The sequence below is a fragment of the Apiospora marii genome, assembly GCF_038362585.1.
Source record: "Apiospora marii strain CBS 49790 chromosome Unknown utg000005l_segment0_segment0, whole genome shotgun sequence".
NCBI lineage: Eukaryota > Fungi > Ascomycota > Sordariomycetes > Amphisphaeriales > Apiosporaceae > Apiospora > Apiospora marii.
This window is the reverse complement of record NW_027117377.1, coordinates 3,710,037-3,735,255: the sequence shown is the minus strand read 5'-3', so window position 1 is coordinate 3,735,255 and position 25,219 is coordinate 3,710,037. Positions and strand designations below refer to the sequence as shown.

At 52.6% G+C, this 25,219-nt stretch overlaps 9 protein-coding genes across 9 annotated transcripts; 6 read left to right on the top strand and 3 right to left on the bottom strand.

Moving 5' to 3' along the window:
• Positions 1-1,732: 1,732 nt before the first annotated feature.
• PG985_009064 (uncharacterized protein) lies at positions 1,733-3,700 on the top strand (the record flags this gene model as incomplete). Its single annotated transcript, XM_066828832.1, has 1 exon — positions 1,733-3,700. The coding sequence occupies one exon, from the start codon at positions 1,733-1,735 to the stop codon at positions 3,698-3,700; it is 1,968 nt and encodes a 655-aa protein (XP_066683744.1).
• An 825-nt stretch (positions 3,701-4,525) lies between these two features.
• On the top strand, positions 4,526-5,599 carry PG985_009063 (uncharacterized protein; the record flags this gene model as incomplete). Its single annotated transcript, XM_066828831.1, has 1 exon — positions 4,526-5,599. The coding sequence occupies one exon, from the start codon at positions 4,526-4,528 to the stop codon at positions 5,597-5,599; it is 1,074 nt and encodes a 357-aa protein (XP_066683743.1).
• Positions 5,600-6,143: 544 nt separating this feature from the next.
• On the top strand, positions 6,144-6,530 carry PG985_009062 (uncharacterized protein; the record flags this gene model as incomplete). The annotated part of the gene is made up of 2 exons (XM_066828830.1): positions 6,144-6,409; positions 6,461-6,530. 2 exons carry the CDS (start codon positions 6,144-6,146, stop codon positions 6,528-6,530), a joined length of 336 nt encoding a protein of 111 aa, XP_066683742.1.
• A 428-nt stretch (positions 6,531-6,958) lies between these two features.
• On the bottom strand, positions 6,959-7,402 carry PG985_009061 (uncharacterized protein; the record flags this gene model as incomplete). Its single annotated transcript, XM_066828829.1, has 1 exon — positions 6,959-7,402. One exon carries the CDS (start codon positions 7,400-7,402, stop codon positions 6,959-6,961), a length of 444 nt encoding a protein of 147 aa, XP_066683741.1.
• A 1,077-nt stretch (positions 7,403-8,479) lies between these two features.
• On the bottom strand, positions 8,480-10,532 carry PG985_009060 (KH domain-containing protein- variant; the record flags this gene model as incomplete). The annotated part of the gene is made up of 8 exons (XM_066828828.1): positions 8,480-8,506; positions 8,569-8,728; positions 8,789-9,187; positions 9,245-9,618; positions 9,674-9,749; positions 9,900-9,970; positions 10,009-10,235; positions 10,319-10,532. 8 exons carry the CDS (start codon positions 10,530-10,532, stop codon positions 8,480-8,482), a joined length of 1,548 nt encoding a protein of 515 aa, XP_066683740.1.
• Positions 10,533-11,264: 732 nt separating this feature from the next.
• On the top strand, positions 11,265-12,281 carry PG985_009059 (small regulatory subunit of acetolactate synthase; the record flags this gene model as incomplete). The annotated part of the gene is made up of 2 exons (XM_066828827.1): positions 11,265-12,043; positions 12,101-12,281. 2 exons carry the CDS (start codon positions 11,265-11,267, stop codon positions 12,279-12,281), a joined length of 960 nt encoding a protein of 319 aa, XP_066683739.1.
• Positions 12,282-12,768: 487 nt separating this feature from the next.
• On the bottom strand, positions 12,769-13,875 carry PG985_009058 (ornithine carbamoyl transferase; the record flags this gene model as incomplete). The annotated part of the gene is made up of 2 exons (XM_066828826.1): positions 12,769-13,497; positions 13,579-13,875. The coding sequence occupies 2 exons, from the start codon at positions 13,873-13,875 to the stop codon at positions 12,769-12,771; spliced, it is 1,026 nt and encodes a 341-aa protein (XP_066683738.1).
• Positions 13,876-14,962: 1,087 nt separating this feature from the next.
• PG985_009057 (uncharacterized protein) lies at positions 14,963-17,759 on the top strand (the record flags this gene model as incomplete). The annotated part of the gene is made up of 3 exons (XM_066828825.1): positions 14,963-15,740; positions 15,857-16,813; positions 16,933-17,759. The coding sequence occupies 3 exons, from the start codon at positions 14,963-14,965 to the stop codon at positions 17,757-17,759; spliced, it is 2,562 nt and encodes an 853-aa protein (XP_066683737.1).
• Positions 17,760-18,377: 618 nt separating this feature from the next.
• On the top strand, positions 18,378-19,536 carry PG985_009056 (uncharacterized protein; the record flags this gene model as incomplete). Its single annotated transcript, XM_066828824.1, has 2 exons — positions 18,378-18,448; positions 18,516-19,536. The coding sequence occupies 2 exons, from the start codon at positions 18,378-18,380 to the stop codon at positions 19,534-19,536; spliced, it is 1,092 nt and encodes a 363-aa protein (XP_066683736.1).
• Positions 19,537-25,219: the final 5,683 nt, after the last annotated feature.

The following is a 25,219-nucleotide window of genomic DNA, read 5'->3' as shown; positions in this document are numbered from 1 at the left end:
AGATACCGAGAGGCATAGAATCAGGGATCGAAGGAAATCAATAAAGGAGCTGTTACCGTAATTCCGGAGCCCAGACCACATTCAACAACATAAGGTTTGGATGTCTCAGTCAAGGTACGCGTCGGTCACCACACCTCACCTCACTTCACACTTGCAGCTCACACACTCCGTCCGACTCTCCATTGCACGGGGCCAACCGGCAAGTGCGGGACTGGCGGGAGTGTCACTATGAAACTTACGACTTATCCGCTAGCTCTTGCCCACAGTGATACAGCCATTCTCAAGTTTTCGACTTCCCAATGGCATCACATGCCGACCCACCCATAGGATGACTAAACTGAGCGTGGGATGTTCGTGATGGGTATATATTAGGTATAATATAACTTCATTGAACATAGCCCTCTGTAATCGTTCTGCAAGGCCAGCACTCCATCTGAGGATGAACACTTCAACATGTCGTGCTGTATACCTGCGTAGGTAGGTACATAATACATGAAGAAGTATCTTAGGTATACAGATACGTCGAGCACTGCAAATGAGTATGTGTCCGCCACAGACGAGGAAGGCCACATGTCGATGGCAAGGAAGCCGAAGGTTTGATTAACCATGTGCATCGCGGAGATTTGGGCAACCTTCTGCGCAGGCAGCATCACATCGTGTCTTCTAGATTTTTTGTGGAAGGCACGGGGCCAGGGAGCACGCATTGAAATCGCCATCAATCCAACCTGGCTGCCGCGACTCGGGCCTATTCCGCACATACCAGACGCGGTGCTGGCCATTGAAAACCAATTGCAACATAAGCATAGAGTATCATGAACGTCGTTTGCTTCAATCACAATACAGAGTGGCGCTGAACAATGGGTCGAAGACCAGTGTGCAGCTGACAAACTGAGTTTTTCAGGGTAACAACGAGAAGTCATCCCTGCATGCTGATCGTCATGACCTTGCGCAGCCTCGCGGTGTTCGCTGACCTCGGGAGACTGGCTTGCTGCCTCGGTGCAGAAATTACATGATACTGAACCTTCTACGGTAGTACTACTTGATAAGAATGTAGGCAATGCCATGGTTTTCCTTCGGCCTCATGGATCAATGACCCGTCGGTAAAGGGGTGGAATATAGCGCCTGCAGCACCTCTCTGCTCCGGCTCAAGCCCTTGCGAGCGAACCATTGCGTGAGAAGGCCTGTTTCATCTGGGATCTGTCGTAAGGAAATTGACATCATTGAAAAGCGTGATGGCTCCATCTGTTATACGAACTGCGAGACAATCGACCCTGAGTCGTGCGAACACGACCAGAGGACCGTCAGGCACAGATCCGGATTTTTGTTTTGTGATGAGAGAGAAAAGAAAAAATTCATACGTAGGAATTGGGAGAAGTAGTATTTGAACCACTGGAAACGATCGGAAGTGGGTCCGGTGACTAAGAATTTTGAGTACCGTGCAAGGTGCAGAAGCTTCCAATTGATCTATTAGGCAGGTCGGCCCCGCTCTAAATTGAAAGGGTTGGTAGCGGACGTCAAATGGCTGGAGACAAAGACCAGGCTGCTGTCTCTAATCTGTTGTGCTGTTGCAATGTAACTTGTTGTCAAATCGCGGTTGGAGACGACAACGAGATTGACCATCGACTTGCGACAATACCGACCACATTCATCACCAGGCAGGCTATACCATCGGTTTTTTTTTATTTCCTCTTCTTCATCCTGCAAATCCATCGTTATCACTTCGCGTCTGGATATGGATCCCGCAGAGATCGCCGAGTTCAACCGTCTGCGCGCGGAGCAGGGCTTGCCACTCTTACCAGTCCCGGGCGCGGCTGGTCCGCAGTTCAAGGAAGAGACCGCCTCTGGCGATGAGGAAGAGGAGCCAGGAAGCACCCTGGAAACTCGAGAGGCGGCTGCCTACGACAACTTCAAGAAGATACAAGATGCCGAAGCGGCTAAGAAGCGACGCGAAGAGAAGGCCGCTGCCATCAAGAAGGCGCGCGATGCGGCAAAACGGGCTGAGCAGCTCGAGGGCAAAGGGCTGGGCGAAGCCGACGAGGGCGAAGGAGTCGACGCAAAGTCCTGGCTGATGACCCAGAAGAAGCGACAAAAGCGGATAGAAAAGGCGCGCAAACTCGAAGAGGAGATGGCCGCCGCCGAAGCCGCCGCTGCCGCCCAAGTCAAGTACGAGTCCAAGGATCTGGCCGGTGTCCGTGTCGCGCACGAAATCTCTGCGTTCGAAGATGGCGACGAGCAAGTCCTGACTCTCAAAGACTCCAACGTTATTGGAGACGAGGACGAAGGCGACGAACTGGAGAACATTGACCTCCGAGACCGTGAGAAGCTTTCTGCACGCTTGGATATGAAGAAGAAGAAGGCGGTTTACGACCCTCTCGCTGCTGATGAGGAGGGCGAAACCAGTATCCTGGCGCACTACGACGAGGAGATCAATGGCAAAAAGGCCAAGAGATTTACCCTCGACGCTCAGGGCACCAGTTATCAAGCACAAGTGGCAGAAGGCCAGTCGCAGGATCGCAAGCCGCAACAAATCAACCTAGATATCTTCAAAGATGAGCAGCCCGCTTCGGATTACTTGGACATATCGCAGGTTAAAGTGAAAAAGCCGAAGAAGAAGAAGAAGTCTGCGAGGCAACGTCCTGTTGACGAGGACGATATTATCCCTACGGCTCCCGAAGTAGAGGATCAGTCTATGGACATCGACTCTGTTGCTGTTTCCTTTGGAAGAAAGCGGAAGGTCGAAGACACATCATTAGCCGATGACGAGGATCTCCAAGCTACTCTAACCAAGCAAAGGAGAGAGGCGCTGAAGAAACGTAAGCGTGTTCGCCCAGAAGATCTCGCACGGCAATTAAAGGAAGAGTCCGAGACACCGGGACCAGACAAGGATGAGCAGAGCGAAAACCAGGGCGGTCTTGTTATCGACGAGACTTCTGAATTCATCTCTGGCTTGAACAAAGAAGATATCGAAGACCGGAAGCAACGAAAACCGAAGACACCGAACCCAGAGGCAGTCACCGCTATGGAGGCTGAGTCCGACGAAGACAAGCCTATGGAGGATAGAGATGAAGTTGAATCCCGCCAGAGGGAGACGTCTGCCGCCGCCGAAGATCACGTTCCAGGTGTCGATGAAGAGAAGACGATCGGCAGCGGTAGTGGCATTGGTGCCGCTTTGCAGCTGTTGAGAGAACGTAACCTGATAAAGGACAGCAACTCGTCCGAGCTAAACGACACCCTCCGTCACCAACAACAATTCTTGGCTGAAAAAAAGCGGCGCGAACAGATTATCGAGCACGACGCACGGAGTCAGCGCGAGCGTGATCGTACCAGCGGCAGGTTGGACCGTATGTCGGCACGTGAGAAGGAGGACTGGGCTCGTCAGCAGAACAACATGCGCGACCAGCAGACGGCCAGACAGATGGCCGAGTTATTCAATAAGGGGTACAAGCCTAATGTGCAGCTGAAATACCATGATGACCACGGCCGCTCCTTGGACCAGAAGGAGGCATTCAAGCACTTGAGTCATCAGTTCCACGGCAAGGGCAGCGGCAAGGGCAAGACGGACAAGTACTTGAAGAAGATTGAGGATGAGAAGCGCCGCGAATCTCAAAGCGTCCTCGACTCCAGCCAGAACGTGGGCATGAGCTCGGCCGCGGCTCAGCAGACGAAGAAGCGGAAGGAGGCGGGTGTGCGCTTGCAATAGCTTCGCCGGGGAGTTCTCAAAAGGTGCATATCCCTTAACTGTATTCTTATTCTGACTGTTCTTACTCAATGCTGACATCGATCATTGTGAAGATCCTGAAGCTTTCCACTTGTGTGACCTGTGTCATGACGACCACACTTTTTCATTTCTATTTCTCTTTCTCCTTTCCTTGCCATCCCCCCTTTTCTCCCTTACGACGAAGCATGAAGCCATGCTTCCGGTCGTCGTTCTACCCGCATCCAAAACTCATGCCTGCGCCAGGGACTTCTCCACAGCTCTGCCCGTGAATACTTGATACTGTCATTCAAAAAAAGGTAAGGGTAATTATGTACGTAGTGTATTACTTCGCAAGTGCTCTCGAGAGTGTGCGAGGACGAAGAAATCCAATCGAATGCATAACCACTGGTGAGTGTGAATACTGGGGACTCCACTAAGCCTGCCTCCCCCACTCGAAATGATGCGAGATGAACACGCCATAGGTCTAAATCGGTCAAGTCTTGGTGGGTTACGCCGCATATCTTGCAGGTTGGAGATGGAATTGGACAGTGGGTTACCTACAAGTACAACCGCGCCAAGGGTTGGGCTCCTCCTACTTCACTTTACATACCTACCTGCCTTAGCTTGATTTTTCAGGAACTAACCTGCCCGACTGCATAAACCGTCGACTACCTACCGGCAACTTGCGCGCCTATTTCCCTGCTTTGTCTCTTCGAGGCACGTGCTTGTTTGTACACATCTCGGTGTCACCAGTTGTTTCTCTTCCTGTTCTTCCGATTACACATTCATCTCTACAAAGCTCATCATATTTGACCCTCAATTCTTGCCATGGGACGCCCAGAGGAAGCCGAGTCTGCGGGGAACGAGGAAGCCCCTCCTCCCCCCTACACAGAAGGGAAGGGCAATGAGGCATCACCGCGCCCTTCGTCGGCGATTTCTGCCGCTGCCCCCCAACTGCAGCCCACGGCCACGGCGCCCTACCACCCATTCCCGGCGGCCTTCAACCTGTACCACAAAAAGTCCAAGTCTGGGCGGTCGCTCGTCTACACGCTCGGCGAGCACGACTCGGAGCCCCTCTACACGCTAACCATCCACTCGGGCATCTCTGGCAACCCGAGCCTCGTGCTCCACAACGGGCCCGACTCGGGGGCGCCCGCCCTCGCCTCGGCCGACAAGGAGCCCGGCCAGGAGAGCTTTGCCAACAAGTTCACCGGCAGGGCCTCCCTCATCACCCTGCCCGCCCTGCCCAACTTCGGCCGCCCCACCACCGAGGAGCCCCTCGAGAACCACGTGACCCTCTCGGGCGCGGGCTACGCCTTCTCCCTCGAGGTCCAGCGGGGCGCCCTCGGCGCCATCACCGGCGCCGGCGATGACGACGGTGCTGCCGGCGGGAGCAATGACAAGAAGGGCGACGACGAGGCGGCCAAGCAGTGGACCCGCGAGCGGTTCGAGTGGCGCAAGTCGCGCGGCAACGAGGTGAAGCAGCTCGACAAGATCAACAGCGGCTGGAAGCTCGTGCGCATCCACAGCGAGGCCGACGGCGTGGGCGGGACGCGCCGGGCCCGCGACGCCGGCGCGTCGAGCGACGGCAAGGAGCTCGTGGCCGTCTTCGCCGAGGTCTCGGGCTGGAGCACCAGCAAGGTCGCCAAGTTCAAGTTCCTCGGCAGCGGCGCCACGGGCGAGATGGGCGCGCGCTGGTCGCTCATGGCCGTCATGACGGCCCTGCGCGTCTGGGACATGCAGAACGGCCTCAGCGAGTCGGCAGCGGCCACGGCGGCGGGCGCGGCCGGTGGCGCTGGCGGGAGCCATTCTCGCTCTGCTTCAAAGGCGGGTGGCGACGCATCGCCAACCTATGGTGCACCGGGTGGTGCGGCGGTAGGGGGCTCGGAAAAGTTTACTTAGTCGAGAGAGTGGGATGGATGTGAGACGTGAGAGCGTAGCATAGTTGAGCAATTGTTATACCCATTCGTTCTTTATACGGCCGACGATCAGGCACCCAGCCTGGTTTCTGGTGGCAGTCCGGAAGTTATTCTAGATGTGTCGCTATTCTCTTTGAAAATAAGACTGAGTGCCCCAGGATAGCATGAACGGAACAAGTCTGTTTGTTTTGAATTGCCTATTGACTGGTATATTCATCATACACCCGCCCTAGGTAGTAGGCTTGAATGACAAAGGACGAAGCTAACAAATCATCTGATTATAGACGTCAGGTTATCCCAACGAACGCAGTGAATGTATTTCTGAGCACTACCATTTGAATTGAATAACCGTCGATAGGCTACACTCATATTTTCTGATATGAAAGAGGCAGGGACGGCGCCTCACAAGAGACCTTGCAACCAACCATCCACAACCAAAACGAGTCCAGCAACTACAAACTCTCTCGCATCAAACAAACACAACACAAAACAACACACCGTGAACACACACAGTCTCACCAATCAAGATGTCTTCCTCAGGCCAAGGTTCCCGCAGCCCCTCCGCTTCTGCCTCCAACGCTTCTCCGTCAAGCCCAGCCGAGAAGCAGGCCCCAATGTCTAGTCAACCCCAGAGCGACAAGCCAGAACACGAGGGAAATACTGAGAAGGCGGAAACCCAGAAGGCCATCGACAAGGAGGAGGCGGATAAGAAGAAAGAGCGCCACGGGAAGATGGTCGACGACCTCCATGACCGAGTCGATTTGGCTTTCAAGAGCGGACTTTTGTGCATCTTGTAAGGCTTACCTGGTACTTTCGCTTCTAGGGGTGGGAACGAGGCAAGCAGACATGTGGGTGCTGCTGCCGCTGCTGCCGGCGAGTGCGATTTAAGTGGCGGGAAGACGAAGGAGTGCTGAAGAATCCAGAGTGAGGAAACTTGACAATCATGGAGTAGTAGTGGTAGAAGAAGAATTGACGATTACGACCACACGCGAAAGACAGAAATGCTGCTCGTTCGTTGCGGTGGCCCCTTATGCTCATAATACATGACTATAAACCGCCCCTAAACCCATGAAACGCCAGAAACACCATGTAAGCTGCATCATCTCTTGCAGCCACTCAATGCAACGCATGCCCGTGGTAAGTACATAGCATACATACATACATATACACCTTTACCTCCCATTAGCCCTGTTTCGCTTGTTCCCTCACTGTAGACAACAACAACAAGGGAAAAGACCCACTGTTATGTCGAACGACAGACCAAAGCTCCCATCCATCCACAGAAACCACACCGACAACCCAGCCAGTCTACCTAGGCAGCACTCTGTTGTCTAAGCTGGGCTCATTGCTCATCATAAAAAACAGGCGGTGCCTTGGGCGGCCGGACCTTGTTCCGCAGCGCCTCCGAAACGCCGATGCGGCCGCCGACCTGGTCGCCTTCATCGTGCATGAGTATGCCTTCGGCGAGCGGCTCCGCCACCAGATTCATCGCACGCTGTCGCCGGTTGAGGTAGTACGTGACGACGAGGATGAAGACGAAGACGGCCATCCAGACGACAACCAACCGCTTGGACCGGCGTGGCCGCGCGTAGGGAGAGTATTTTGCTCCCAGCATATTCATTTTGCTGTTGTTGTCATCGTGGCCATTGCTGTCTCGTCGCTTTTTTCCCTTGGTCTGTTGGGGTCGATTTGATCGATTGCTGGGTTGGCGGCGGCCACCGGGGCGCGGTGCTTGTGTGGGCGACTCTATAGGGTCAAAGAACGAAACGGTAGGCTTGCTGGCCATTGTAGGTACACGTTTGTGCGTACACTCGAACGATATCTAGATGGTCTCAAAGAGGTTCTATTTTGACGTCGGGATAGAAGTATGCATGTACAGCAAATGCTTCTTTGCTGGAGGCTCGGTGAGTGAGTGAGTGAGCTTGAGCTGTAATTGATTGCCTGTAGGTAGTCCAATTAGTTTAAACAGCGGGTCCAACTGGACCCCGGAATTCTGGAGGTCTCACTCACTCCCACTTCGACGTCATTCGCCTAAGGGTGTAGATGGAATATTGTTTTTCTATGTTAAACGCTACCTAGCTTCTTGAGAAACTCCATATCTTCTATGCCCGAGTAGATATGCGTAATGAATAGATGTTGAAACACAGTAATCTCTGGCAAACTGCTACTTTCATCAATCTGGCAGCGTCTGCCCCTGTGGCTTCGAATTCCGAGCCTTCTCCGCACACGGAAGATGTTGACATGGTCAAGCATGTCCGACAGCCTACACTTTGCATAAATCAAGAGCATTTGAAGTTATCTTCAAGGAACACCTGCCTTAAGTGTTGGCTGGACCTGACCAAGCCATACAGAAGGATTGGATAAAATCCGAGTTGACTACAAGGCTGACGCTTCAGACATAGCGGCCGAGCAACGGGGGATGACATGGCCGGCAATTCTTTCTTTCGCCCCGAGGGCATCGGAAAACCAGTCCGATACGGAGTCTCCGCGCCACCCAGTCTGGTAGTTCAGCACAATCGGGTTTGTTTGATGCGACCACGTTGAGGTGAAGCAGGGATATGATGTGATGCTTCCTACACTATCAGGCTGTTAACATCAATATCCCAACTTACCATCACGGAGAAAATGCATGCGCTGAAGGACCATTCTAAAAGAGCCTGTCACTTGTCAGCTCACATATGTGTTACCTACACAGTATACTAAACGAAATAGAGCTGGGAAAGTCAGTCTTGATTATTTCAGCACCACGTCTTCGCAATACAAATATACTTTTCCACGCTCTGCGCTCCTGTTCAACTTTGTACCGCCAGTCGTCGACGAAACTGTGAGTCAGCCTTTCTACCTCAAACAGAATCGTCATCCACTACCTAGAGTCCGGGAGGAGGGGGATCTGGTTTAACACGTTAGACCCGGCCTACACTATATGCAATCTGGGAATGGGTTCACACTTACACCGACGCCAGGGGGCGAGCCAGAAGGAGGCGGGGGCGGAGGAGGTGCCTCGCTAGGTGGCGGCGGAGGTGCCTCAGCAGGCGCACCCGGAGGAGGTGCAGGCGATCCTTGCTGCTGGGCCTGGGCTGCCGCATAGTATTGTTGATAGTACTGCATGTAACTGTTCCGTCCGTCAGTTCGTCATGTTCCAAGGCATGCGGTGTGTTTGATTTGGACTTACGCTGCGTAACCTCCATACGGGGCATACGGATCCTGCCCACCGTAGTACTGCGCATATTGTTGCGCATATGCGTCTGTTGCGTTAGATGGGGTAGCTGCACTTCCAGGGGCAGGAGAAGCAGAGTTGCCACCGCCGTTACCGCCGCCGCCACCGCCGCCACGAGCAGGCGAGTCCCTGTAATTGTTATAGCCGCCGCCGTAAGAATCATTGCGGTTGTCGGATCTTCCGTGGTTGTTGTAGCCACCGTGGCCGCCATGGCCGCCGTGATTACCGTGGCCATGTCCACCATAGTGCTGGCGCGGTGGGCGTGTCTTGAAGTCTTCGTACTGCTCCTTGACGTTTTCTAGTAAGTCTTCGCAGAGCTCTTTGGCTTTCTCAACCATCTTAGGGTCCGGGCCACTAGAACAACATTAGCAACCGGTTCTGAAAATTGCCACAAGATGGCGATGAACTCACGTAACATGGAGGTACATATCCTCGTCACTTTCGCGATTAGTAGCAGCCTCAAGGTAGCCTGAGCCACGCCCCTTGATCTGAACTCTGCAGCCCGTCTCCTGCTGGATATGCTTCACGTACGAACCGCCAGATCCAACCACCTGAGCACGCAAGTTAAAGCCCGGGATGGGTTCAAGGTTAATGGGAATCTTGGCCTCGGGCCACTTGCGCCGGCCGAATTCATCGCGCTCAACCTGTTCTTGGTCTCGGCGACGGAATCGTCGCTCATCGACAAGGTTAGGCAGCTCTTGCTTCATCATTTCTTCGATCTTGGCAATAGCCTCGTCCAAGCCGGTTTTGGAAGTACTCGTAACGTGAAGGTAGAGCGGAGGGTTCTGGCAAAACATTAGCTATCCGCGGTACTAGTTAGTCTGTGCCAAGGTTGCTTACAGCAGCTGTAGCCATGCTCTTGTCCGGATAGTAGTTTCCGCGGGTAGTGACATCTTTCACAAAGTCAATCTGAGTTCTGTACACAATTTAGGTAAGGGAGTTTGGGCAGTTCATACCAGCTCCGGTCTCGTCTTTAATCTATATCAAGCAGGTGAGGTCAGCAGGTGCCACAGAGGGGAGTCGTGGGCGAGCTAGTGTGCTTTTATGTGAGCAATCTTGTTCGCACCCGGCCACGGTAAACAAGAGAGGTACGCAATCGGCTATCCTCATAGAGGATGCCGACACAGAGGAAAGGTCCTGAAGAGATCAGTGGTGAAATGACCAAGAATATTTACCATTTTCTGTGTTGAGCCCTTAGTTAAAAGGTAACGATTACGCAGGTCATTGACCTCGATGTCCTTGATGTAGTCACCATCGGCGACATATATCTCCCCGTTGATGTTGGCAGGTGTGGCTTTCGGACCAGGCGACTCGGACGACGTTGACTTGATGGGTGGCACATCGACATGCTGGATGCCTTTCTTCGCTTGAATCGATGCGTTGATCTTGGCAGCGGCAGCAGCTGGCGACAAAAGGTTAGCAGAAGACACAACATGCGACGACTGGGCGGCGTTTTGGGGAGAGAAGGAAGGAAAAAACACCAACCTGCAGCTGCGGCAGCATCTACAGCAGAGCTGCGTTTCGTATCGGCGCCATCGCCCTCGGGGCCCCGGCTGAGGGGGCTGCGATCCCGACCGGGGCCAGCGTCGGCTTTCCTTGCAGGAGGAGAGCGCGAACGTCGATCGAAACGAGATCGCCGAGGCTCAGGCTCTGTCTGGTCGAAACGCGAGCGCTTCACGCGCCGCTCGGAGTCCTCCATAATTGTATTTGTGTTGTGTATGAAAATGCAGCGATTGATGTTTAGTGATGGGAGGTTAAGGACGGCACGCTCGCGATGTGGTCAGCCTCGTTGGTGTGTTGGTGTGGAATGGGAAATTTTCCGACGTGCTAAGCCGGGATATGCGAAACCACTGAAGCTATTGACAAGAGAGGTGCTTGCGCTGCTGCCTTTGCCAAAAAGGTTGCAGCGCTACTAGCACGGTTAGGTAGGAAAACCCCCACTTTCCGCTTACATGTCCGTCCAATCAATCAATGGCCTGTAAGCTTCAAGAATGTGGGATAACACTGTCAGTCGCCTGGTAGCTTTTTTCGTTATCATCGATGTACGTCGAGTTGACGTTGGACTAGAATTGACCGATACAAATAATGACAAAGTTAGCCACGATGAGTACGCTTCACATAATCTCCCATAAGCAATAGTCTGCACCATATGTAAATGAGTACTCTCTTCTGTCATTGGTACTACCACTGTATTCACGCCGTGTTTGATCAACTATTCCAGAGGCCGGTACAACGTGAGTCCGGATTTGTATTAGACTCGAGCTTGTTAGTTCCGGTATCGCAAGCGTTGAATGGGTAGCTCCCGCGCCGTGCGGTCAAACGAAATTTTGGTCCTTGAGTCAACGTTAATCCGTACCTATTTCCCTCGTTTCTGAAATAAACAGGATAGCCAATTCTGATCCAAAGGCTCACACGGGTCGATCAGGAAAAAATGGCATCCCGTACTTTGTTCCAGGCCACCTCAAAGGCTGTAGCAAAGGCCACCACAGCAACGGCAACAATCTCCATGCGACGATGGGGCAGTAGCTCAACCTCGGCCATTGCCTACAAGGCCATGCGTCGCCGTTCGGCGCCTCTCCCGAGCAATGACACCCCTTCAGCCTGGTCTGCCCAGGCTGCTGTCTCCAACATCCTCTACGAGACCCCCAACCCGTCGACGACGCCCCCAAAGCGCCATGTCCTGAACTGCTTGGTTCTCAACGAGCCTGGTGTGCTCTCGCGTGTTTCCGGTATTCTGGCAGCCCGTGGCTTCAACATCGACTCCCTGGTCGTCTGCAACACCGAAGTCCCCGACCTGTCTCGCATGACCATCGTCCTTACCGGTCAAGATGGTATTGTCGAGCAAGCGCGTCGCCAATTGGAGGACCTGGTGCCTGTCTGGGCCGTCCTGGACTACACCAATGCCGCCCTCGTGCAGCGCGAGCTTCTGTTAGCTAAGATCAACATCCTGGGGCCCGAGTACTTTGAGGAGCTTCTCGCGCACCACCGAGAAATCACACAGGACGAGCCATCAGAGCCGTCTAGCCAGGCCGCACAGGCACAGCAAGGGCGTACACTGGGGGACGTCTCGAACGATTTCCACCCAAGCAAGTTGGCAGCCAGTCAAGCGCTGCGCCACAAGCATGAGCACCTGAAGTCCATCACGTATTTCACCCATCAGTTCAAGGGGAAGGTGCTAGACATCAGCACAAACAGCTGCATTGTGGAGTTGTAAGTGACAAAATGCGCATATCGTCTTCTGAGCACAAGACTAACAATCGCGCCCAGGTCTGCCAAACCCGGCCGAATTGACTCGTTCCTCAAGCTTATCGCACCCTTCGGCATCCTGGAGTCGACTAGAACCGGATTGATGGCCCTTCCTCGATCCCCTCTGCATGGTCCGGATGAGGACGGTGTTGTAATGGAAGCCGATGACGTTGTTGATGCTAGCCAGCTGCCCCCTGGTTAAGTAACGAGTTTTGTATATTCGGTTGTGGCGTTATTGGCCGGTTTAAAACTAAAGAAAGGGGAACATCACTTGTAGTCACTAGATATTTATCAATCGGCAGTCGCATTGTTTTCCATAATATTTGTTTACATTACTTTCTCGGCCGTCTGAATCACATTCCTTGCCAACTGAATGACGTTTTATTTCTGTTGAGTCATGATATGGTATTCGATATTTTATTTGGCGGTAGTCAACAGGATAGTTGGTAAGTGATGGAATAGCTTGGCTAGATTGTTCAGGTAACCATGGACCAATTGACCGTGGAACAACTGGATAACCGGCTGACGACGATAGGGGCAAATGGCGAATGATTACTCCACTTTACGTACGTAGCTTGTCACTGGTGCTGGTAAAGACTGGCTGGCAGCACATCTTCATTAATAAGATTATCCCCAAAATGTAAAAGCATCCCAAGCCAAATTTTCCTTCCATCGCAAGAGTCGATTGCTTATAATATCCGGCCCTTGTTAACAACGAACGCCTCGAGCGCTGCAACAGCTGCCCACAGCCGGTTCTCACCTTCTGGGAAGACCAAGGATTGGGGTCCGTAGAAAACAGCATCATCAACCTCCTCCTGATGTCTAGGCAAGCAGTGCATGAACTTCCAACCCTCTTTAGCTCCTCCCTTGGCAGCCAACTCGTTCGTGATCTGGAAGCCCTCAAACGCTTGGAGACGCTTCTTCGTTTCTTCTTCTTGGCCCATAGAAACCCAGGTATCCGTCACAAGTATATCGGCGTCCTTGATGGCATCCGCTGGCTTGGTGTGGAGATTCAGCTGGCCCGGGCGATCAACGCCTTCAGCTTGTGAGCGGATGAACTTTTCCATGTCCTTGGGGATTGTGTAACCAGTTGGAGAGGCAACGGCAATCTGGACTCCTAGCTTCATAGAGGCAATGGCCAGATCGAAAAGAACGTTGTTGGAATCTCCGACCCACGCAATCTTCAGGCCAGACCGAACGAGGTCGGAGCTGCCCGGTGATGGCGGAAACGCCTCGTGGATGGTCAGGAAATCAGCAATGGTCTGTAGCGGGTGGAAGTCGTTCGACAAGGCATTGATGACAGGAACAGTCGAGCCTTCTGTCAAGCCAGTGACATCTGAGTGAGGTCCCACTCTGGCAACCATGCAAGAAGTCATTGAGGAAATGATCTTGGAGGTGTCGTACAGGGACTCATTGACCTATCCTTGATTAGTATTATATGTTGCACTCAAGACACAGAACTACTCACTCCGAGCTGAATGTCATCTTTTCCCAGGAACATAGGGATGGCCGCCCATGATCGCCACGGCAGCTTCCGTGGAGACTCTGGTTCTGGTACTTCGCTTGCTGAACATCATGGCCACAGTCTTGCCCAAAAGCCCGCTGCTCAATGCCTGCGGTGAGTTGCCCGACTTGACAGCCTTCTTGTGGGAAGCCGCATTTCGAACCAATTGTGTGAACTCTTCCTTGCTCAGATCACCAATGGTCATGAGATGACGGGTCCGGGGGCTGAGAGTGGTATGGAAGCCCCGGGCGCCCGTCTTGAGCAAGCTAATCACTCTAGGTCGTAACATCATGTTGTAGAATAGACCAATACTTCTTCGATGTGTTGCGTCCCCGGTACTAACGTGGCTTATAGTGTGCTCTGGAAAGACACTTGCCTTGCTCACGCTGTATAAGTGAGAAGCTCAATTGCAGGTTAGGCACGACCGAAGGGCACTGACTCAGATCCACGATGGATGGCAAAGATGGAAAGAAGACCACTTTAGTTTTAAGTAACGTGCTGTCACTGATTTAGCTCCAGTGTTAGGCCGACATGTGCACTTCGAGTCAATTTGAGTCACCTCATAAAACGTGCAGGGAATTAGCGACTCGAATGTAAATTCATTCACCTGCAGCTGGCTGCTCTCCGTAACCGGCGATCACAGCTGGCTGCCGGGAAAAAGCACCCTAGACCCCCGGCAGGCTAGCCCGGACATGGTCGCCTGGTCGTGAAGAGGTAACCGTCCGAACTGGTACACAATCACAGCCCTTTCGCGCATTTCGGATCTGCCAGTTCATGACAGGGAACAGAGGTTGGAAAACTCTTTCAAGTGTATTGACCAAGCCAAGTGTCTGTCACACGCAAAAAAGTGCCTATGTATGTTATTCTATTGAGGATTTTACCAATTGATGGGAAGTGAGTGTGATCGACACTGCGAATCGTATGTCCATTCTAGGCTGGTTCCCCAGATAACACCATTCCATTTCAGGGGATAGTTGGAGCCTTAAATGCCCCGGCGTTTGAATCGTACCTGCCGCTGCCAGGCTTTCAAGGGTCCCCTTCTGTCTCAGCTGACAGGAACAGTGAAGCTAGGCTGGCACTGGCTGGCCCAAGTGATGACGAGTTGTCGCTACTTTTAGTCGGAGGATCGCATTGCCAGCCCAACCTTGTTTCCTTCTGTTTCCCATCATCAATCCTCATCTACTACATGCCATTCTGCTCCTTCAATTATACTGTCACTGGTTGATGGAACATCCTGCTCCACGGTACTACTAGGATGCAAACAGTGCTATAAACCATTGCCTTTACGTCGTACCACAATCGAACTCGCTTTATTGTGTTTGCGCAACCATCCACCCGTTGACCCCGCGACGCTTCACGCTTTCTTGTTCAAACGAACAATGGCTAGCGGCGAAACATCACCGTTGCTATCTACAGCAACAGCCGCCAAGGGCAAGTCGCTAGGCAACAACTCTGGAGAGACAACTCCTTTGCTCTCCAGCACAACCGACACCCCACGATACGATGGAGATAACGACGAGCCGAATCATGACGGCGCCTCTGTACGGTCGCATTTGAGCGATGGCTCCTCAATACACTCACACAAGACGAAGTCGACACGAAGATGGCCTTCGTTTATTGCCATGGGGGTTCTGGGCCTCATGGTCATCGCCATCATCGCTTTAGCATACGTTGTACCGGATGCGGTGCAGGAATACGCCAAACAAGCCGCCGTTGTTGAGCCTACCAGTCTCTCGCTCGAATCCATTACCGCCGATGGCTTGAGGGCAAGAATACAGGCCACATTCCGCTTAGATGGAGCAAGGGTCGCAAATGACCATGTACGAAGGGTGGGAAAGGCCGCCACGTGGGTTGCCAATCAGCTAGGGACCGAGGAAACCACCATCGTCGTAACGCTCCCGGACTACGAGGATTTGCTGCTAGGAACAGCTGCTATCCCTCCGTTGGTTATTCATCTCAAGGATGGCGATGTGACGGATTTCGATTTCGTCACCGAGATCGTGCCGGGCAACATGGAGGGTATTCGATCCATCGCGAACGAGTGGCTGGAAGGCAGGCTGGATAAGGTGCGTCTCCGGGGAAAGGCAGAACTTGCTCTCAAGTCCGGCCTTTTACCTCTTGGGACGCACAGTGTGGCGGAATCTCTGGTCTTTGAAGGTCAATCTCTCTACCGCTCCTTCTCATCCTTTTACCTGGGGAAGAAAGTCTTCTTCTAGGATGCTTAAATTTGTACTTGCACGTATCTCGATGAGCATCCACTAATTAATTTACAGCCAAGAAAATACCCGCGATGCCTCAATACAATATCACTCGTCTCAATGTAAAAGATGTGCCTGGCCCTGGAGACAAGCAGTCCATGTTGGCCGAGGTAACTATAGTCGCTCATAACGAGTACCCGGTCAAGCTCGATGTGCCCGAGCTCGCTTTCGAGATTCTCGTTCCGGGTTGCGACACGGATGATCTCATTGTCATTGCCGATGCAGTGACCAGCGAGATGTTTGTAAAGCCTCGCTCCGACGTCCAAGCGGATGTCCATGGGATCATACGTGAACTTCCAGAGTCGCTGACACGCGACTGCCCCAACTCAAGATCTTCCCCACTAGACATTTTACTCAGGCAGTACATGCAAGGAGAACCTGCCACTTTTTATGTGCGTGGCAGTAGCAGGCCCGATGGTAGCACGCCTCGGTGGGTTGCCGAGTTACTCTCGAGCGTCACCCTTCCTGTGGCGTTCCCAGGCAAGAGCCTAGATGGGTTGATCAGGAATTTCTCGATGTCAGATGTGCATTTCACAATGCCCGATCCCTTCGCCGACCCGGACGACCCTGCTTCGGACCCAACGGTTTCAGGCAACATCCTGGTCACTGCTGGTCTCCCATCGGAAATGAACTTCGGCATCAACGTCACCAAGGTCCGCGCTCTTGCCGATGTGTATTACAAGAAAGACAAGCTTGGCGTGCTCGACCTGAAGAAATGGCAGGACGCAAACTCCACTCGAGTGGAGGCAGACAAGAAGCATGAAGCGTCTTTGAAGATTGCCTCTCGAATCAATGAGGCGCCACTCCACGTCACAAACGGTACTGCCTTTGGCGACGTGGTCCAGCAGCTGCTTTTCGGCAGGAAGGCCATTCAGTTGACTGTCAAGGCCGCGGTAGACGTGAAAGTCGAAACTTCGTTGGGTCAAATGGTCCTTAAGGAGGTGCCAGCTGAGGGCATGATACCAGTAAAACGTCCGTCTTCATTATCTTAAGCCTGTTAGTCGCTCTATTTGGGTGGTATGTCTGTTAGGACAAGCCATATTTCCCTCGCATTGTTCTCGCAAGTTCGACGTAAGCTAACCGTCTTTCAGCACTGTCGAATGGAAAGGACTGGACGGGGGACCTTACCCCCAAGGTTCGCTCATTGAGAATTTTGGACACCACGTCTACATCGATTACCCTTCAGGCATTGGTGAACGTGACCAATCCTACGCCGTACACAGCGAGCGTACCTTATGTCAATATCCATGTCTTACATAACGATACCGTCCTCGCAGACGCAACCGTCGAGAATGTAGAGATTGTAAAAGGAGACAATACTGATATTTTAGTTACGGCAACATGGAACCCCTCAAGGAGTGGGGAAAGCGGTCATCAGATTGGCCGAGATCTGGTTTCCCAGTATCTTTCTGGATTCAATACGAGCATCACCGTCAAAGCACATCGCAAGAGTATACCAGGCCAACCGATCCTCTGCGAAGGTCTTTCTCGGCTCAACCTGACTTTGGCGGCCCCAAAACTTGAATTGCCGGGAGGGACTGAGGAGGAAAGATCACATTTTATTCGAGACGCAACTTTTCATTTCTTCTCTTCGACGGCGACTTTCACATTGGCCTCGCCGTTGAAGTTCAACACAATATACATCGACTACGTCAATGCTACCGCCTTCTACAACCATACGGAGGAAATCGGTCGCATTGTACGTGACTTACCTTTTGAAGCACCACCCGGCCAGTCGACTACGCCCAGGCTGCCAGTTCAGTGGTCAGTTGGTTCAGTTGGTTACGACGCGGTACGGAAGGCACTGGGCGGCAATTTGAAATTAGATGCGCGCGCCAATGTTGACGTTCGTTTAGGGAACTGGAAGGAGTCTCTTTGGTATATCGGAAGGGGAATAGGCGCACGTGTGCGGTTCTAGTAGCAAATTGTCCACAGCATGGGTTTGGCGTTCACATACACAGGACTAGAAACGGTTTCTGGGTTTACAGCGTTGTTTTTCATTTGGAGCAAAGACAAGGATGCATACCCACCAGGAATAACATACATGAAGTAATATGTATAAAGATTGATCAAGGCAACTCTCAAATTCCAGATGCATGCATGTAACTAAACATTGGCATATTCCACTTTGGGCACAACGCGAAGCCATGGTTGCTTCACCAAAGAGAAGCAATGTCCAAGTAATGGCGTAGCTGGGCTGATATGATGATCGTGAATTGTCTGGAATTACCTGTACCTAGTCGACTCTCTTACTGCAATGTAAAGGGTGAAGCGTGCCTCCGTCGTCACCGGGGAACGCCGAAGCGTAGACAACAGACAACCCCACCATATCTCCCGGCCCAGTGAGCGTCCTGACGTTAGACAAGTCGCTTATCGATAAAGCTCCCATTACTTGCCTACTGGATATCATAGATCATTCTGGTCCGTGAAACTCAAGCAATTACAAGACCCGGCTTTTCGAGCACACCGAGATTGGACTGCAGTGAATTTAATATCTTACGGGGTCCTTGGAAGGGATCCGCAGAGTCCTGCCAGAATGAGCCACCAACGCTATCCGTCAATGGACCCAGTCAAGGAACCGCATTCGGTCTCTCTCAAAGTACTCCGGTATAGCTTCATTGAGAGACTCTGTCGCGACACGATGATATCCTAGTTAACATGATGAAACGTATAGGCTATCGAGGCCGTCGCTGGTGGCGCAACACACTCTAGCCGCGCCCTCGGAACTACAGTCAACCACGGGCGCTGCAGCAGACGACCTGGTGCCCGCCTCCCTCGCCTACCGGTCAACCTCCGGGACGAACCCGGATCCCTTCTTGCTCGCACCAATTCTCAACCTCCCGCCCTCGTTCGGGTCGGCTTACGTAGGCGAGACCTTCAGCTGTACATTATGCGCGAACCAAGATATCCCACCCGAGCCGCCTGCGACAGCGCAACCAGCGAAGGCACCATCCCAAAAGAAGTCAATTAGAGATGTCAAGATTGAGGCAGAGATGAAGACTCCCGGGTCAGCGTCAGTGCAAAAGCTCCACTTGGGGCCGGAAAATGACGACGACAAACCATCAACACAAGAAACAGGAGCAACAGATACAGCAGGCGCGGGCGGCGTAGATCTCGAACCGGGCCAGACGCTACAGAAGATCGTGAACTTCGACCTGAAAGAGGAGGGGAACCACGTACTCGCGGTCACGGTCAGCTACTACGAGGCGACGGAGACGAGCGGGCGCACGCGGACGTTCCGCAAGCTGTACCAGTTCGTCTGCAAGGGGTCGCTGATCGTGCGGACCAAGGTGGGTCCGCTGCCCTACAACAACACGACTACTACGAAGAAGGGCTCCAAGCAGGCCGACGAGGAAAAGCGGCAGCAAAGGCAGAAGCGGCGCTGGATCATGGAGGCCCAGCTGGAGAACTGCAGCGAGGACGCCATGCAGCTCGAGAGGGTGGTCCTGAACCTGGAGACGGGACTGCGCTACCGCGACGCGAACTGGATCGTGAGCGAGAGCCTCCGGCCCGTGCTGCACCCTGGCGAGGTCGAGCAGGTGTGTTTCGTCGTCGAGGAGGACGGCAAGAGCGCGGTGGTCGAGGACGGCGACGGGCGGGTCGTGTTTGGGATGCTGGGTATCGGCTGGAGGACAGAGATGGGCAATCGGGGTTTCTTGTCGACGGGCAAGCTGGGCGCCAGGAATACGAAATAATGGAGAGAGTATCTCCTAAAGGACCTACGTGTCACACGAGAAGCTGGCGACCGTTCAAAAGATACCCCCCTATTTACCAGTGACAACCAAGAGAAGATTGTACCCATTGCATGAAGATTGCGCCTGGAGGTCTCCAGTCTTAGGGACTTGTCGGGCGTGAAGCCAGAGACTGCCCTGAGGACTCTGAATTTACAAGTGACAGCCAGAACAGTACCCCTTGACATGAGTATACGCCAAAGAAAACATATTAGCAACCACTCTCAATTGCCATATCAGACTACATACACGAACTATTCGAAGGCCCAGGTGTACAAAATAGGAGATGGGTAATACACGCTATATACATGTGTCTATCTATCTATACGATCGACTGATGCCAAGAGATGAGGCCTGATAGATATGTACGCCACTCTCCGCGGAACTTTTACGCCTTGGCAATTCGACCGTAGATGGCCCTTCCGTAGTATCGGATACTGTTTATCTGGTTATGCTTATTTCATGTTTAGTTTCGTAGTCACATGTGGTTGGATTCTCCAAGATGGACGTGTATCAACTGCCTGTTCAAGGGCGTATTGCAAGACTATCAGACCAGATATGATTTGATGCCGCCGAATCCACAGTCCCCCTTTCCCTCCCTCTATTTTTGCTCAAGTATTCACTCCTCACCCATCCCTGCATTTCTTGCACATGCCCATTGGTTTCCAGGAGTGTCAAGGCGCTCATACTTTACACAACGTCGCTGCGCCCTAGTATTTTACGTATTTGACTGGTAGATTGATGTATTTCTCCGAGGCAGACGGCTTGAACTCAGTCCTGCCGGGGCCATCGCACCGGGATTCATCCCAAGTCAAGTGACAGGATTTTGAGTTTGCTGTATCTCAGCTGAGGCTTTCCAAGGGGAATCGGACCGGGCCATAACCATAAACGTCCATCTCGAACGCGCCTCGGCTGAGCTTGACGGCTGGAAAGAGAAAGAGCAGGAAAGAAGGAGGGGAGGAGAACAAGAAGACCCGCTTCCGGCATCTGATTGCCTAGGGAATCTCTACACCTGCCGGCTCGCCCCGTCGTCGTTCTTTGCATCTCGCAGAGTCGAGCCGCACCATCTCATCGGGACCGAAACGGTGGAACGCGTCCATGTTATCATTCCCAGCTAAGCAAGGATATCATTGGTATCGAAAGGCACTTGCAGATCCAAACGGGGTGGCTTGGACCGGACCAAACCTTGAAGGAGAGAGCTCGAAAGGCAGTCCAGGGGGGGCCAGCCCCGTTCAGCTCGGGCGTGCTCTCTTCTTCTCATTGGCTACCAGGCCAGACGAGAGTCAGTCGTAGCCGGAAATCTTGGCTCGAAGTCGTGTTGGGGGTGTTGCAGCCCGCGTACCTGCGTTGCACATCCACGACGCTGTAACCCTTAGCACGGGTGCGTTAAGGAACAAACGTGGCTTACACGTCATGACGGGGAACACAGGACTGCGACTGACTCAGTATTCGGTTAGCCGGGAAAAGCTCCCAAACAACAACAACAACAACAACCGCGTCGGGTCGAGATACTACCTAGCAGCCGTTGGGGGATCGGTAAGAAAAATTGTACATATGTAGTTGCAATGCAGGCATGATGGATGGACGGGGCCCTGTTTGCCATGACTCGGGGGTGCCTACATAACCTAGAACGCGTTTCAGCTTCCCTTCTTTTTATTTCTACCAAGCACCTGAAGCACGGGAAGTGACGGCGAACACTTAATGAATCCTGGACCTCTTATCATTCAGGAAAGAATATACAGGCGGTGGCATCATCCAGAGCGCCATCGTTGCACATAATCTATACTTGTAAGACGGACGTAGTACTTGGTCATAGGTAGGACCTCTCTGTTTGGTGACTTGTGATGATGGATCCCCGGACTTCACGAAGGGGGTCTACCATACAGCAAGGCAATTGGGTCGTGGGGCACCAAAAGCCCATACGGCTTCTTCACCCTTTGACTGAGGATATTTGCTATTTGGGGGTATCACGTGTCTGCCGGCAGGGTAGGCGCATTGTAATTGTCGATGGATCATTTTGCCCGTTCCACCAAGCAGGTTGACGTGACGCAGCCGGGGATAGCCCTGCTCGACCATCCCCCTACCTGTCAGCCTGCTGGTTACACATTGGGATTTTATACATCGATCTAGATTAATCTATCGCGTGAGGGTGGCTTAGACAGACGCGACGTGGCGCGCTATGCACCCGCGGCATGAGCAGAACAAGATTGACCTCCCCCCCTTGGACACTGGTTGATCATGCCGGCCCGTTATCGTGGTTCCTGATGCTTATGCCCAATGCCTATCCCATGGCCTGCCACAGCATGTGGCCGGCTGTAGCAGTAGCAATTGATGAAAGTGATAGGTCGCGTGCTCCATGCTTCCGTTGGATCCGTCTTCGCATTGCTTGGCGAGCAAACATGCTGATCGAATCCAGATCCAGTAACCAATTTTCTATACGGAGGAGTCTCTCCCCCTCCAGGCTCCTATTGACCTGCAGAACGGGGCGCAAATGCTTTCAGGGGCAGACATGTATTGGGCATCGTAGTATCTACATTACATACTACTACCAACAAGCCGCAGATCGCCCATTATCACCTGCAGCTGCGGATCTCCGCCCCCTCGCCCAGGTTTGTATAACCTTACTAGTAAGTAGTATGTAAAAAAGCTCAGGCGCTCTTTGACCCGCCCACGGACCTTTTATGCCCCTACATAGCAGTGTAGGGGTCGTTGGGATCTACGAGGCGCAATACGTCACTTTAACCCGCGCAGGCTGTATTGGATAGCAATGCAGAATTATAGCCGTTCTCCCATTGGAGCCATTGCTTTCATTCTGCCCAGTTGCCGGTGGCATTTGGCATCTGTTCCTGATCGCTGCCCGAAGTCTCTGCCCAGGGGAAGATAAACTTTTACCCCTGGCTACTTTATTTGGGTATGTAGCCATAACAGAACCACAGGTGTTCGATTGGAGGTTTTCTCTGGTTGCCGATGTCCGGACCGTCATACCTCAGAACCGGTTCTGCCGATGGTGTTGGTTACGCTACTGCTTGGACCGGAGCTCCATACTCACCGCTTTCTTTCCCTTGTGATTATCTTACTGCCCCCAGCATAGCATGTTTATTACGGAGAGATCAGATGCAATACACGCCGCTTCTTGGTCGACAATCACATACATATCTTGATCTGCGAGTCGCCAGATTGGGCTCGCAGTACGTGGATTGCCTAGCTTGTTGGAGTGGTTCAGGGAGGAGAAGAACATCTGAAACATACAAGAGCGGTTGCTAGCCAGGGGTATCTGCAGTGGCGTGCTTACTTGGATTAGCCTAGTCACTCTGGCAGTCTGGGCACTGCTGCTGCTGATGGGCTTGGGAGCAGCACGCTGAAATATAAGACTGACAGACGGGAAAATAAACTGAGTGCATACATGTCATATCACACACATGCATACATACAAACATTGCATTGAATACAAACTTGGGAACAAAAAGAGACACCCCAAACTTCACAGATTACGAGTGCAGCAGCAGCAGCAGCAGCAGCAGGTTCTTGCTCGATCGTGGCCTGAGCGCCATCCCTGAGATACCGATTTAGATTTCCTGACAGATGCTGGCTGGCTCTTGACGATGGTGAAGGATGGACGTCCACTTGGACTGTAGCCATCCCCACTCGGGGCCCTTCAGGCGGACCCCAGTGCCCAGCACCCATGGCCGGCCTGATAGGGAATCGCCAGGAACAAGGGCTGAAAAGAGGTGTCTCTCCGGGGCGGCCCAAAATACGAGAATTCCTTCCTCCGGGATGAGAAGAGGGTGCAGCGCGTTGCGTTTGTGCTGTACGTACAGTATGGATGTACATCTTGTATGCATTTCTGTATGAATTGGTGCCCGTGAGATCCATTGGTATGTACGGATAGGTGTGTAGGTATGTAGGCCACCGATTAAGGAAGCAAACCCACGTCGGCGTCCAGACAGACAGTCATATTGACATGTATGTATGTAGGATCCTGAATTACGACGACACGCCTAGCCTACGTTGTAAACACATGCACCCGCGCGCGCACGCGCACAGGGGACAGGACAGGGGAATGGGTTGGGCGGACGGATGGGTGGCGCATCGGATATTTTGATTTGGTGCTCGTTTGGAGGCTGAATCATAACTGTCAGGCACAGATATTATGTACATAGTCGACTTGGCTCAATTATTACCCGATAGGGAAAAACGCCATGGCGCCAGCCAACCAACGTGCGCGGAGGGCATGCAGTGTCATATGTTTCTGTCTTTCTTTCCATCCATTACACACCCATACCCATCCCATTCGTGGACTATGGGCAGTAAGCAGTGCTCAATTGGGCTCTCTGCGCTTCTTCATCTCGGTCGTGTGTGTGTGTGTGTGTGTGTGTGTGTGTGTGTGTGTGTGCCTGTCTTCATTCACCATATATGCACCTACCTACTTCCTACCATCCTATCCTAGGTAGGCAAGTACATACTTCTTAGACCAGGCCTGGGGCCAATTTTCCGTTGCAGTCTCCTCGCTATTACACACAGTAGCTGTGCCGACTAATGTTCTGTGCCGACGACCGAACGTAACCCAGCGCTGACGCTACTGGTTTTCCTGGGAAAGCGCTGAAGCAGCGGCGTTGTCGAGCAGCCAGATCGACAACGGGGGGATTTCTCCTAACTTTTAGTGACAAAATTGGCACTCTACGTTTTAATCTAGGTAGGGCCACAGGCACGCAGGTAGCATTGGACACGGGGCTCAGTAGACCCAACCCCGTTCTCCGTTGTTCAGGGGGGTCAGGGGGGAGGAGGAGAGAAGAAAAAAAAAGGTACCGATTAAATCTACCTAATGGGAGTACCTAGGATGGATGGTGGTCTCCTACTAAACTGCTAGCGCGAAAGCCCCCCCCAACCGTTCAACTGCCCTTCAGTTACTCCCTCCCAGGGGCTGGATGGGCGGAAGGCCTGATGGGTTGCATTTTCTCGTGCTGTTCATCCCTTTGGACTGACTTGTTGTTTCTTTGAGGTTGCACAACATCTGACAGAGCCATACATACCTCAAGTAGCAGAAAGGGTGGAAGAAGCTCTATGCCCTCCGATTTGTCGGCCGATGCCCTCGCGGTCCAAAACGTCCCGACTTCTCAGGGCACGCCTAAAGTTCGGGCGTGCCGCCTATCGGTAGAATGCGCTTTGGTTGTCCACCAGCTTCTCCATCTATCCACATCACACAGGGAAACGTACGTGTAGATTGTATGCATGATATGGATCACAATGAAATCCGAGACAGATTTCGTCCCCTCCGCAGGTACAGTGGACAAGAACCCTCTCTAACGTCCAATATCTGTGCAGCAATCTGCGTGTATGCGCTTGAGCCTGTCCCCATCCAAGTCACCATCTCGATGTTAAGTAGGCGCATTCCTGACTGCATACTTCACATACATCCAAATACCCAGGCACCAGGGGGTGCTGACTGACTGACTGTAGCCAAGGTAAAGTACGAGCAAATGTGAAATATTGACAGTACCTACCAACATACATGGCTAATCATGATGCACTTACCGGGTATTGGAAAAGCACCAGCGCAACCCAATTCACGTTCACGATGCAGCTAAAAAGTGAGTCTGGGTGCAAGGTTGCACTAGCAGAGCCCAACTAAAAGCAAGGGTGCAGGGGT